General features: G+C 40.9%; 1 protein-coding gene across 13 annotated transcripts in view; it reads left to right on the top strand.

The window, feature by feature from the left end:
- The window catches only part of LOC109636679 (discs large homolog 1-like protein), an 87,599-nt gene that overhangs the window by 47,709 nt on the left and 26,759 nt on the right, over positions 1-13,131 (top strand). For 10 of the 13 annotated variants that reach the window (XM_069521558.1, XM_069521557.1, XM_069521571.1 and 7 more), the window contains 7 exons: positions 4,387-4,440; positions 6,332-6,382; positions 8,016-8,140; positions 9,065-9,234; positions 9,473-9,609; positions 9,790-9,934; positions 10,343-10,475. In XM_069521558.1, the coding sequence (XP_069377659.1) occupies positions 4,387-4,440; positions 6,332-6,382; positions 8,016-8,140; positions 9,065-9,234; positions 9,473-9,609; positions 9,790-9,934; positions 10,343-10,475 (815 nt within the window). The other 3 variants (XM_069521568.1, XM_069521566.1, XM_069521567.1) reach the window with 3 other exon arrangements.

Genomic DNA, 13,131 nt, shown 5'->3' with positions numbered 1-13,131 from the left:
CTCTAATCTCATTAGATTATCTAGACTGGCACCTGCACTGAGGCTCAGCAGTCACCTTAAAATCAGTCAAGTCACAGTAAGGGTACGGTCTCATAGATATCAGCTTACTTAAAGCTATAAAGTAGCAGCGAAGGAAGCAATGGCGTTGCGACACCAGCTGGAGGCAGCAATGCATGAAACTGTGCCTAGTCTGCCAGAAAGAAGAAAAGAAAGAAGAGGAACCATTTTGTCTTGTTTAGCAATGAAATGCGAAAAAAGCAAGAAGTAGATTTAATATTAGAATACGTTTTTCAAATAGGCCGTGAATAACAATACGAGGAAACATCACTTACTATCTCGTCAAATCGGTTGTGTTTCCCATTAATGTTCAAAGTGCGGCTGGAATAATTGGTGACATCAATTACATCGAACACGATATGACCCGGTGATGGTGACTTCACACAGTACACCCGCTGCTGTCGGACACCATAAGTGGGCGTGGGTGTTTCAGACGTGGAAGGTCACTGCTGTAATGTCCCTATTATCTTTTTCAAATTGCCCTTTTTAGTGAACTGACATCCTGAGTGCGTCAGGGCTTTCTCTATTGAACATGAAATTGAAATTGAGCTGTCATCATATTCATGGTGTGTGTGTGTGTGTGTGTGTGTGTGTGTGTGTGTGCATGCGCTGGATTTGATCCTGTTTGCCTCTGAGCGACACTGAGAGTAATTCTGGGAAATTTAGGAAACTAACGGACCAAGAGGATTGTGTGAAAGTGGGAGTTTTACCAGAAGAACTAATAGCATAATAAAGCATACATGTGAGTGAACATGGCAGAATGATGATAATAGCGGTGTAAGAGTGGTTATGGTCAATTTCCCCTCCCCTGTGATATAATCAAGAGAGCGAAGGCATCCATGTGTGACAGGACTTGTCTGTTGTATAAACTCCTGTTGGACGTTGTGGTGGCAGTTTTTCTTTTTGCTCACACATAGCAGGTTATAGTCTGATTAGCGTGATTAGCCGTTCTGATTTGATTAGAGTCACGCTTCATCTACTCATTAGTCAAGTGGAGTTTCATCACACATGAGGAAGACGGAGTGATTTGTAGTATTAGTGTCGGGTTTATGTGTATGAACGTGTGTTTGCTCCTCGGCTCTCCCATGCTATAAATAATCAGAATGTGAAGCTACTGAGGTCAGAAAATAAACCTTTGAATTAAGTGAAACTTTTGAGCTGCGTCCAATCAATCGTCTTCGATTCGGTTCTTGACCTCCTTTTTTTGCTTCAGACTTTATACTGCATGTTTTAAGTGTGTGCTTGTCAGGACTTGGCACAGTGCACTGACTGATTATTTTAATACTGATTAATTAGCTAATTGATAATAATGATGTTGGTTTAGAAGCTGAACACAGCACCCTGTGATGGGGGGGGGGGGGGGGGGGGGGGGGGTCATTTCAAACACACACTCGCACAAACATGGGTTTGGAACAACTATTCTCATCACCTCCTCCCTGTCCGTTGTTTGTTGCATGATTACAAAAAAACTACTGGAGTGATTTTTACAAAACTTAATGGCAGGATGTGGTATAGAGGGAACTTTCTTTATTATTCTTAGAGAGGATGTTTTGCTATTTTCATTCATTTCTCAGAGAATATTTCATGGATATTGATGAAAGAGATCTCCCATATTTCAGCGACTGATGTTTATGTATTTGTGCAATTTGGTGTGGATCTAAATAAAAGATCAGATCTGATGAATTTAGATGTGGTCTTATAAGGGGACCTTGGCTCTCTGATTGATTGTGGACAGCCTGTCCAAAATCTTAATTGACATCTTACCACTAGTCTTTACCACGACCTCAGAAATGATTTGGACTTCATTTGCCCCCCATGAGTGTTTATGCTGGACCTAAAGAGACAGACAGACAGACACACACACACACACACACACACACACACACACACTCCAATACTTTAATGTTTCTTTATCTGTCCCACATATTGTCGCATGACAACTGGTCATAAATCACTTGTTTGTTTCAGTGTCTCTTTGCCTGATGAGACAAACAGGGATAGTCTGGATCTGTTTCTAAGCCGTGCCGAGCTGGACTGAACCAGGCCATAATGCCCCAACAATGACACGGCTGGTGTAACAGCATTTATGTAACAGCTGACACTCACTTGCGTAGAGGAATAAAACACTGTCTGGATATGGATGATGAGTGCGCCTGTTTGTGTGTGTATGGTGTGTGTTTGTGTGTGTGTTCTTGTTTGTTTATATTTGTACACAGTTGTACTTTTGGCCTTTCATGTAACACACACACACACACACACATATGTTACATAAGCGCCAGTCTGACAAGGCGTGTCAATGGAATCACCGGCTGACTGACCGACTGGATTTGTCGCTCTGTGAATGACACACACACACACACACACACACACGGGTCTAACTACTGTGTGTGACGCTGTTAGAATCATGAACGTAATGTTTCGGGATGAATCAATCACTTTTCTGTTGAAACTAAAGAAATAACAAACCTGAAGAAATTCTGGGAGAAAGGAAACAGTTCCAGTAGCAATAGATTCACACTGTTCATGCACAGTGTTTGACATCTAACGTTGTGTGTCCAGCAAACTAAACTTGTGTTGACTAAATACCAGAGTGCAGATATCACTGAGTATCTGTCGACTTACTTCATCGAGAAATACCAACAAAACCTTGGGATCGCTTCAATAAAGCAGTGATAACATGAAGTTACATTTTTGGGCCTTTTTTTATTGAGAAGACATAGAGAGGGAGAGAGAGAGAGAGAGAGAGACTCAAGCTTCTGTATGAGACACACCGGCCGGCTCACCTGGGAGTGCAGCCACTTCTATATTTTATAATAAATTGCATAGATGCTGAATAAAAAGCTCAATTATGCAATAATCATATTTACCCTCCTCTTCTCAAGTATCTCTTCCCTTCTTTCAAATGAACACACACACACACACACACACACACACACACACACACACACAGACACGGATCCGAGCAGCTGTTAGTGTCAGCACGTCCTTTCTGTCTCCTCAGTATCTTTCATCTCTTTCATTTTCTCCGCCTTTCCTCAACGTCTGTTCCCACATTTCCTTTCATTTCTCTCACTTTTCACTTGCGTCTGTGCATTTGTGAGGGTCTTTTATTGTGTGTGTGTGTGTGTGTGTGCATGCATGCGTGCACCCTCTGCTCCTCATCACTGTTGTTGTTGAGCAGACACATCTGACTCCTCCCACCCTACCTATAATCCCCTCTGATCCCGCCAGCCCCCCGGCCCCACCCCCTTTCTGCTCCCTTGTGGGATCAAGCTTCCAGCCAGTTTGACTGACAGACAGTTGGACATGTGGTGGAGAGAGAGTGACACATGGAGTGAGATAATATATGTGTGTGCGAGAGGGAGAAAGAAGATAAAGGAGTGGAAAGGGGGGTGAGAGAGGTCCAGATTAGTGTTGAGCGATAGATGCTGATGCTGCTGCTGCTGCCGCTCTGTTCCGTGCTGATGCCGTGAACTCGGGGTGGACTGTCCATTTGGTCGCCGCCTTGTTTTCTAGTTGGTTTAACTTTTTTTGCAGCTGCAGAAGAAAAGTGAAGCTGCAGGTTGTCTCAGCTGGACTGACTCGCTCCTTGATGGTGTGTTGACTAGAGCTGCAGACGCTGGGGAGGCGAGCGCTAAATGACATCAGAGGACACAGGGAGGCAGGAGGTGAAAGGATGGAATGATAAGATAAGGGCTGATACTCCCCTTGAAATCACAGGGAGGAAAAGACACCTTGTTGCTATTTATGTGATTCAGTGTGAGGTTTGCCATGTTCCGTGATTGCGTGGGAGGGAAGAGGAAATATAATATCAGTTATCTGCTGCTGCTTTAACCCCTGTTAGCTGTCATCTGTCCAGGCCTGGACTGTAGAAGGAGACAAGGGAGGAGACAGACACTGGAGAGTAGAGGAGAACCACTTGGAGGAAAGTTTGAGTCAGGAGACGTGTGGACTCTGTGTGTTTTCAAGACATACAATTAAGATAATGTCAATCTGAAACACTAATGTTATTGTCATGCAGTACTTTGTGGCGCCGTAGTAAAATGTACTTGATGGCCGGGCAGTACTTTAAAGTGTGGTCGTCAGTGTAGTACATTAGTACTGTCTAGTATAAGGGCTGTGCAGTATGTCATGCGGTGTATGCAGGCGCTCCATGGTGGTAATCTTTAGCAGAGGTTTTCAACATGCTGTACCAAAACATGAGAAGAGTAAGTCATTGTGTGTGTGTGTGTGTGTGTGTGTGTGTGTGTGTGTGTGTGTGTGTGTGTCTGTATGTCTGTTTCCATGATAATAAAATGACTGACACTTCTGCTCTGTTCTCTCCTGCAGGCCAACCCCCCTCCGGTGGTGGTCAACACAGACAGCGTCGACACGCCCCCATATGTGAGTCCTGGCTCTAACATAATGACCATGATACTGAATTTATTTTGTTAACCAAAGTCAAGTGAAGTTAAATCACACAACCTCATGGCTTCTTGTTTGTAGTGTAGGTGAATATGCAAAGTTCATCACATGCAAACAGAAAATATATTTAGTTACAGTTCCATTAATTATCAGAAGACTTTATCCACTGAGTGAATTCATTATATGATGAGTTTTCAGTGTTTGTGTTTCAATTATTTTCCACCTTTGGGACATGATCGAAGAAAAGTTATTTTTTTTAACTTCTACAAGAATAATACATTTATTTAAGTAAGTATTCGTTCTCATTGCCAGCCATAAGAATATAATGTCAAAGGTTATAATACTTGCAACACATTTAGGAGCTTCTACTGAGAACTGTAATATTAATATGTGATCGTAACCTCCTGGTTTGGGACCAAAAGCTCAGTCCAGAATCAGATGCAGATGTCATTTTTACTGGTTGCCAGCTGCCAGAGAGAATCAGTGTCGTGTGTTGTCGTTAGATAAGTTTATTATGTGATTACCATAGAATGACTCCCTGCTGAGCTGCTCGGAATAAAACATGAAGAAAAAAGATTTCACTTCATATTTCACTGATGTGATCATTGACAAGAATGCGAATAATACATGAAACAACCATAAAAGTCAACGGAGTTTCTTTAGTAGCAACTTTTTTTAAATGGGAAATTCAAAACATAGATTTAACAAACATTAGATCAAACTTTGATATCCTCAAAATGTATTTACAGGAATCTGACTTTTGCAATGCTAGTAAACTATTGTCCTCAACTTTTACCAGAAGTAATGTTTACCAGCTTTTTCAAAAATTTAATTTCATCATAGATAACCAATGACTACGACCAAATCCAGTTTACATATGTTCTTAAATATCTGTGTACGGTGGATAATAGTTGACTTTACATGGTGGCTGATGAGAGATTGTTTGAAATGACAGGAATTCAAATTCTAAACTAATCTGACTGCACAGACACAGATTACAGCCAAGGGGATTACATTGGGCCATTGGGATGCCACTCGACCACTCTGAGTTTGTGTGTGTGTGTGTGTGTGTGTCTGCAGCTACAGCAGGAGGAACATCATCTCCCAGTTTAAACCAAGTGGGACTCAGAATATGAAATAGTCTGCCCAGATCAGATTTAACTCCGTGTGCTTCTCATTCAGTCAGACAACGTTAATATATTTTATAGTACGAACAGTCCTGGCTGAGCTCTGTGATTGGCTCACGAGCAACTCATCAGGGATGATCTCAACTGTGACATCAGAGATACATCATCATTAAGTACGCATTATCAGCTTAATCTGGGGGATTCATGCGTCATTCATAAAGAATAATAAAAAAACACTAAATTCACTTTTCTATCATACGTATTTGTTGCTGTAGATATTAGCTGATGAGTGAATATTCCATGTATATTATTTGTGCTGTAGAAACAGTGAGATATTTAAGAAAGTTTGATGCAGTAGGAGGATGAAGCTCGTGCCAACACAAAGTGACGTGCCACAGAACAAGATGATCATTTTTGTTATTGATGAATCTGCTAATTATTTTCTCTACTGCATCTCATCCTTAGTTATATATGTGATTTTGTCAAAGAGTCTGAAACCTTAGACTGTGATTAAAGACGGAGGACGTATCTCCACTTCCTCCTGTTGTACAAAATTAAAGATAAAATAACCCTCATTTAAATTTCACAAACTGAAACCATAAATATTTCTCCTTTGAGCTTGAAAATCAACTCAATTGATCAATTATCAAAATTAATTGTATTTTATTCATGTCCTGAAGTTTTACCTTCTAATTCTCCTTTCTCCTCCTCCTCCTCCTCCTCCTCCTCCTCTTCTCTAACAGGTCAATGGAACAGAAGCAGACTATGAGTACGAGGAAATCACGCTGGAGCGGGTAAAATCCTACACTGACAACACACCAACAACATGCGTGTCATCTCACACACACACACACACTCTAAAAGTCACATCAGTCACATCAGTCATTGGTGACAGAACCTCCATCTGTTCAGTCTGACCTCTGTCCTCCCTGAACCTCCTCCTCCATCATCACGATAACAAAAAACAAGGAGTATTGCTTGTCCTCACCTCCTGTGAGCTTCAAAATAAAGTTGGTGTTTTGAGTGTATGTGATTCTGTTTCCAAATTAAGAGTTATTAAAGTTAAAGTATATTTAAAAAACACATGTAAATAATGTAAATGTTATTAAAATATATCAAACCTCTATGACAAAGAAATGGAACTGAGGCTTGATATTTCACAGATCATAAACTTTAAATAAAAGAACAAATACTGAAGTTTAACTCGAAAATATATTTAATGTAAACATAAATGTTTTAAAATAAAAAAATATCTTATCGGCTGATATTATCCCTCGATCTGGTACTTAAGTTCTATTTTTAGTTTCTTGTGCTTCACTGAGTATTTGAATTTGATCCCAAATTAATTTCCGTAAGAATATCAAGTGAATATGATATAATCATTTTTACTAGCTGCAGACATAATGAGTTAAATGACAGCCCTGTTCAACAAATGCACATAAATAAAGTTATTCATTATTTTTTGGACGACACATTTGGGACCATAGTTTCCACGACAAACTATTTTTCCTTTGATCATTACTAGAACAAATAGAATCTTTTGCACGGAGAGCATGAAATAAACGTATAAAGGCAGAGAGATAAAACTCCCTCATCATCTTCTCTCTCTTCTTCCTCCCTCTCATCATTCTGCTCTTTCCTTCACTCAGTCCCATCACTCGTCCGACTCCTCTGACCCTATTTCCCCGTCCTCTCTCGTCCCTCCTTTACCACTTCCCTCTCCCGATTCTCTCCCCCTCCTCTCTCATTATATTCCCCTCTCCTCTCGCCCTGAGGCTCTCTCTCCGTCCGTCTCCCTCTCTCACTCTATTCTCCTGTGACCTGGATCTGTCTGCTTGACTGGATCTGCTTTAAAGACGCTATGGACGTACACGCAAACACAGGCACAGACATTACACACACATTTACAGCTTTATACCCGGTGACAGAGCACGAGAGAGCGAGAGGAACGTGGACAGAGTCACGGCTGCAGTCAGGTGGCATGTTCAATGTATGGAGGTGATCTGTTTTATATACCTGGAGAGCTACGTGTTTATTATATGAAGAGAAGAGCTGGTATATATTAAAAGAAGTTTGGACATGAACAACAAGGAGGAGATGCTTCTTTGTGATTTATTTATATACAGTATTTTAATGCAGTGTGGTAATGTGGTGATAATTTGTGAGATTTTGTCAACACGAGCTGTTAATCCTGAGGAAAGATTATAGTTCTCAGTTTGTTGTGGGTGATATTTACATAATTTGTATGCAACTTTATTTATTACAAAAAAAAGGAATGTAAGAATTAGAATTAACCAACAAAAGAGGAAAAACTGAGCAGATTTTAATAAAGATTTTTCTAACATTGTTGTCACATTGTTCACACTCATATATTCTTCATTAAAACTCACTGTGTGTGTGTGTGTGTGTGTGTGTGTGCGTGCGCAGGGTAACTCAGGCCTCGGATTCAGTATCGCAGGAGGGACCGATAACCCCCACATCGGAGAAGACCCCTCCATCTTCATCACCAAGATTATACCTGGAGGGGCCGCAGCTCAGAATGGACGACTCAGGTACCATCACACATTCTTGTAAAATATGACGGCGCACATTATTTCCCTGGAGACACATCTTATCCCAAAATGTACCAAAGTACCTGGTGTTTGTTAGTTAGTTTGAAGGATTACACACAAAAGCCACTAAACTGATTATGTCCAAGGTTAGAGACAGGGTAACGCAAACTCATTGCATCTTACATTAACTGGGTTTGGACAAAAAACAGAATTCCTGTCGGTTCAGGTCGAGCTTGTTTAGTTTCCTCTCATGTTCAGATGGGTTCTGACAGTAAAGTGCAGCCTGAGCTTCACTCGAGACGACATGGATTTAAATTTTGTTAAAAACTTTGGATGCTACAAACACAGCTAAAATCTTCCTGCGTAACTTTCAGTGTCAGTGGCAATTAGTTTCTGTTCACAGTTATCGGTTTGCATTCATGAATTAAATGTCGTAGCACAATATTAAAGTCAGACAGCAGTTCTGTCGTCGCCCATTTAGCAAAGACGTCAGAGTCAATCAAAGATTTTAATGGACGGAAACAATCAACTGAACGTTTTTAGTATTTTCTCACTTTTCAGTTACTGTGACCAACACTGGAATTTACTGTCTTGCCCTCGAGAGTGATTTTACAGCCGCTGGTTCCAGAGTAGCTCTTGATTCATGAACAGCAGATGTCAGGTTGAACCAAGCGTTTCCTCTAAATGAGTCTTCGCTTCACTTTAGTGGCAACGCAACCAGAGTCAATGAAGCAATTTAACACCAGTGCGCTACACACATCAGTCACATATCTTGACCTTAACTGAACCTTGAAAAAAACAAAAGCAAATGCATTTCTATCCCGTCTAGTTTGTGAGTGAGGGACAGTAACATTTGCATTTCTCCATCATTTATCTCCTTGTGCAATTCAAATGACATCTTTACTGCTTCTGACTGACGTGCAGGGTGAATGACTGCATAGTGCGAGTAAATGAGGCAGACGTCAGGGAGGTGACCCACAGCGGGGCTGTGGAGGCGCTAAAGGATGCAGGAGGTCTCGTCCGACTGTGCATACGACGCAGGAGGAGCCTCACTGAGAGAATCATGGATATCAAGCTGGTCAAAGGGCCAAAAGGTGAGTAAACACAGCATGAGCAGTCTGTGTCAGTACAACAGAGAGATATTGTATTCTAGCACATTATGTGTTTAATCAAAATGTTGCTGATGTTCAGGTTTAGGAGACGATGAGCGAACAATGATTTGTTTGTGTCTGAGGGAACAATCTAATATGTGCCACTACTGCAAATTCATTTTGCACATGACCCTAAGGAGGTCATGTAACTGAAGTTAATGTATGATGTGTTTTGTGACAGGTTTAGGATTCAGTATAGCAGGTGGAGTTGGAAACCAACATGTGCCGGGCGACAACAGCATCTACGTGACGAAAGTCATCGAGGGAGGGGCCGCACACAAAGACGGACGGCTACAGATCGGGGACAAACTTGTAGCTGTGAGAATCAAACTCTTTTATTTGTTCCTCTCTGCACATTTTGCAAATTATAAAACAGTACAAACTCTCACCTCTTTTTTAGTGTCTGTGTGTTCAGTCTTTGTGTAACACAATGTGTGTGTGTGTGTGTGTGTGTGTGTGTGTGTGTGTGTGTGTGTGTGTGTGTGTATGTGTCTCCAGGTGAACAGCTCCTGTTTGGAGGAGGTATCTCACGAGGAGGCAGTGGCTGCCCTCAAGTCGACTCCTGATGTCGTGTACCTCCGTGTGGCCAAACACACCTCCCTTTTTATCAACGACAACTTCCCTCCTCCTGACGTCACCAACTGTAAATACACACACACACACACACACACACACACACACACACACACCACACATCATAGGTAACTGCATAACGTGGGTTTGTCTGATCAAACTTGTGCAGCCTCATGAGCAACTCTCAGTGAAACAGTTCTTTGATTTACCATTTGACTTGAGCAGATTCTAAAAGAGACATTTTCAGAATAACTTACTATGACAAGAGCAGGAAACAAAACCCAGAACAACATTAATCCTATTGTCCTCTGTGTTTTTTGTTGTGTCAGGAAACCTGCCGTCAGACTTTTACACTCATCACAACTTAATCATATTTCTTAGAACCGTAAAAATTTACTTTTTACTGATTCCTGAAATTATTCTTATGTCCGACAGTAAAATAAAAAATATTGAGTTATGCTTGTTTGTGTCCCTCCAGCGTACTCCCCACATCAAGACAACCACATAAGCCCTTACATGAGCGGCAGTCAGTCTGTGAGCCCCGCTCCGTTAACCACTCCCAGATACTCGCCGCTGCCCAGGGCCATGACCGGAGACGACGACATCCCCAGGTGAGATCACGCAAATCAAACACGTGCAGACACACATTCAAAGGATGGTATGAACAAAGAAGACTTAATCCAGCCGTCCCTCTGAATGTTCTCAGGTGAGTTTCTTTACTTTAGCACAAATGGCCATTGATTAGATTTTGGTGGTGAAAGGTCAAAGGTCACCGTGGCTTCCCAATAAAAATCTGTGGCCAAAACTCAAGACTGACGGTGCTGATGAATTAAACGGTCAAAGGTCAACTTCACTGTGACATATCGGCATAAAAGCACTTTTCTTAATAAGAAGTAAGAAACAGTCTGTCATTTCAGTGGACTCATAGAAAAGTAAACTTTAAGTACATGAATGTAGGAAATTAGGAATTTTGCACATCTAGACATCTCTGAAGTTTCAATCTCAGTAATAATAATAATTAATAATAATTATAAATAATAATAATAATAACAATACAGTTGTGTATCGTCGGACAACATGTTGCCAGCTTTAATATTATCCTCACCGAAGCCTTAACTGATAAATATGTTTAACTATAATGGAGATTTGTGTTCAGTGAAAGCAGCTGAGAGCAACGTCAAAGAAGTTTTTCAGGCTGATTATATCAATGTCACATTATCATTTGTTTTTTTTTTAAATAATGCAGTTTAATGTCTTGTTGCCAGTTGAACAAAATTCTAAATTATGTGGCAGCATTAAGGAAACTCTGCTGCTTCTCCTTCGCTTTACTTGTTTATAAAATATGTGTAAATCCAGTCGTTTGTGTGTGTGTGTGTGTGTGTGTGTGTTTGGCAGTAAAAAGGCGAATGGCAGTGTACAAATTTTGTCTCAGGAATCAGGCCACATGTGTACACACGCACAGACACACACATGCAGATTCTCGGTGCCGCTCTACTGTCTTTAATCCATTTTAATGGACGGATTACAGCCTATCACGGCCCTCGTCACTCAACTGGCATCACCGTGGTTACCAGAATATGACTCATTTCGTCATCGACCTCCAGGCCAATCGCTGCACTTTGATTCTCATAAATCTGATAAGCCTCAGACCGACTGCAGGATGGTCACTTTGACGTTTGCCATCTCTCCCGTCCGCTTCTCTTTCTTCGTCTGCTTTCACCCGTCACTAAATCACGTCTGATTAGTTTGTCGTGGAGGTTGATGGGTTTTAACGATTGTCCAATTAGGTGATCACAATTTTAGGAACACCTGGTTTCTTCAGTTTCAGGCTTTACGATGAGCGACACACTGATTTAGTATTTTCTCTCTCTACGCTGGTTCCAGAACCTTAACCCAGAGTCTCTGCCAAAACAGATTACCAAACCAAAACCAGAGCTCTCTTTTTCCCTAATTCAATATCTGTTGACCTCACTGCGTGGAACTCATTGGAATTAATTTTTATGTTAGGTAATATGACTTAAACTGTGGCGCAGACAGACCGTGAGACTTCAGCAATCTTAGTTTATTGCCGACCCCACTGTGCGACATGGACCTAATAAACCTGGTTTGTTGTGTGTCGCCTGAAGACGGTGAAAACATCTCATGAATCACCGGCTCTGTCAATACACAGGAACCACGCGTCATCAGCGTGCGTCATCCCTCTGAGCCACCTCAGTGGAAAACAATGATGCTAAGAGAGACTCTTTATCGCAGTCGTGTTTGGAAAAGATTAGGAAAAGAGGCGTCATTCCTTTGGTGCATTATTTCAGGCTGTGTTCTTATTTGTTTGTGAGAAGACGTGTAGGTCGTAGCAGCAGCCACATCGTCAGGCGGTCATTTTAAATTTTAAATGAGTGTTTCTTTCACATTGGTCATTTTTTGCCTGGTACAGCCCCTTATCGTGTAAACCCACTTTAAATGACTGTATCTAGTTACATTCACTGAAATGAATGTAAGTAATGTAACTTATACGACTACTACTACTACTACTACTAATACTACTGTGATCTAGTGACCCAGTGAATTTGATCATATACAGTAGCCTGTGTTGTAAGTAGTACAGCTGGATACTTGAAATGGTTTCTATGATAAGTAGAATGCAGTAGACCACATACCTCTGCCAAGGCCCAACCTTTAACTTCAATCAAGCTGCACCAAATGTCTCACACTTATAGAAATCAGTCCCCTAAATATATCAGATTTTTATAAATCATGATCCATAAATTATTTCCAGGGAATCCTGTGAAAATGTTAAAAACTCTCTCTCCAGCTTTATGTTGAGTAAAGTGAAATATACTCTTGGATCCACCCTATGATCAAGATGTAATGAGTTCTTCCGTCCATCCTTCCACAACGTTTTGTGGTAATCTTCCAGTCACTGATGTCTGAGTTGCTAAAGAATCAAACCATTTGTATAAAAAACAAACTGAGTCAGCAGTTCGTCGTCAGGATGGTGGTTGAACAAAACAGACGCAATGCAACACTGACATCTGCTGTTCACAAAGGGGAAATATCTACCAGTTATCTCCACATTACAGGCTCACAGCTGTTATACATCAAGAAAACATATACAATATACTTTTCGGTTATTTGTTTAAAATCATATAATTTCTGGAGCTCCTCTCGATGCTCCTTGAAATTTAATGTGGTTGAGAAATTTAATTTCAGCTTGACTTGAACTTTAGCGATGAAGCAATATGAACTGTCTGAGTCACAACTGATTGATCA

Source organism: Paralichthys olivaceus, chromosome 3 (assembly GCF_024713975.1).
Source record: "Paralichthys olivaceus isolate ysfri-2021 chromosome 3, ASM2471397v2, whole genome shotgun sequence".
In the NCBI taxonomy this organism is placed as follows: Eukaryota; Metazoa; Chordata; class Actinopteri; order Pleuronectiformes; family Paralichthyidae; genus Paralichthys; species Paralichthys olivaceus.
This window is presented reverse-complemented; position numbering and strand designations above follow the sequence as displayed.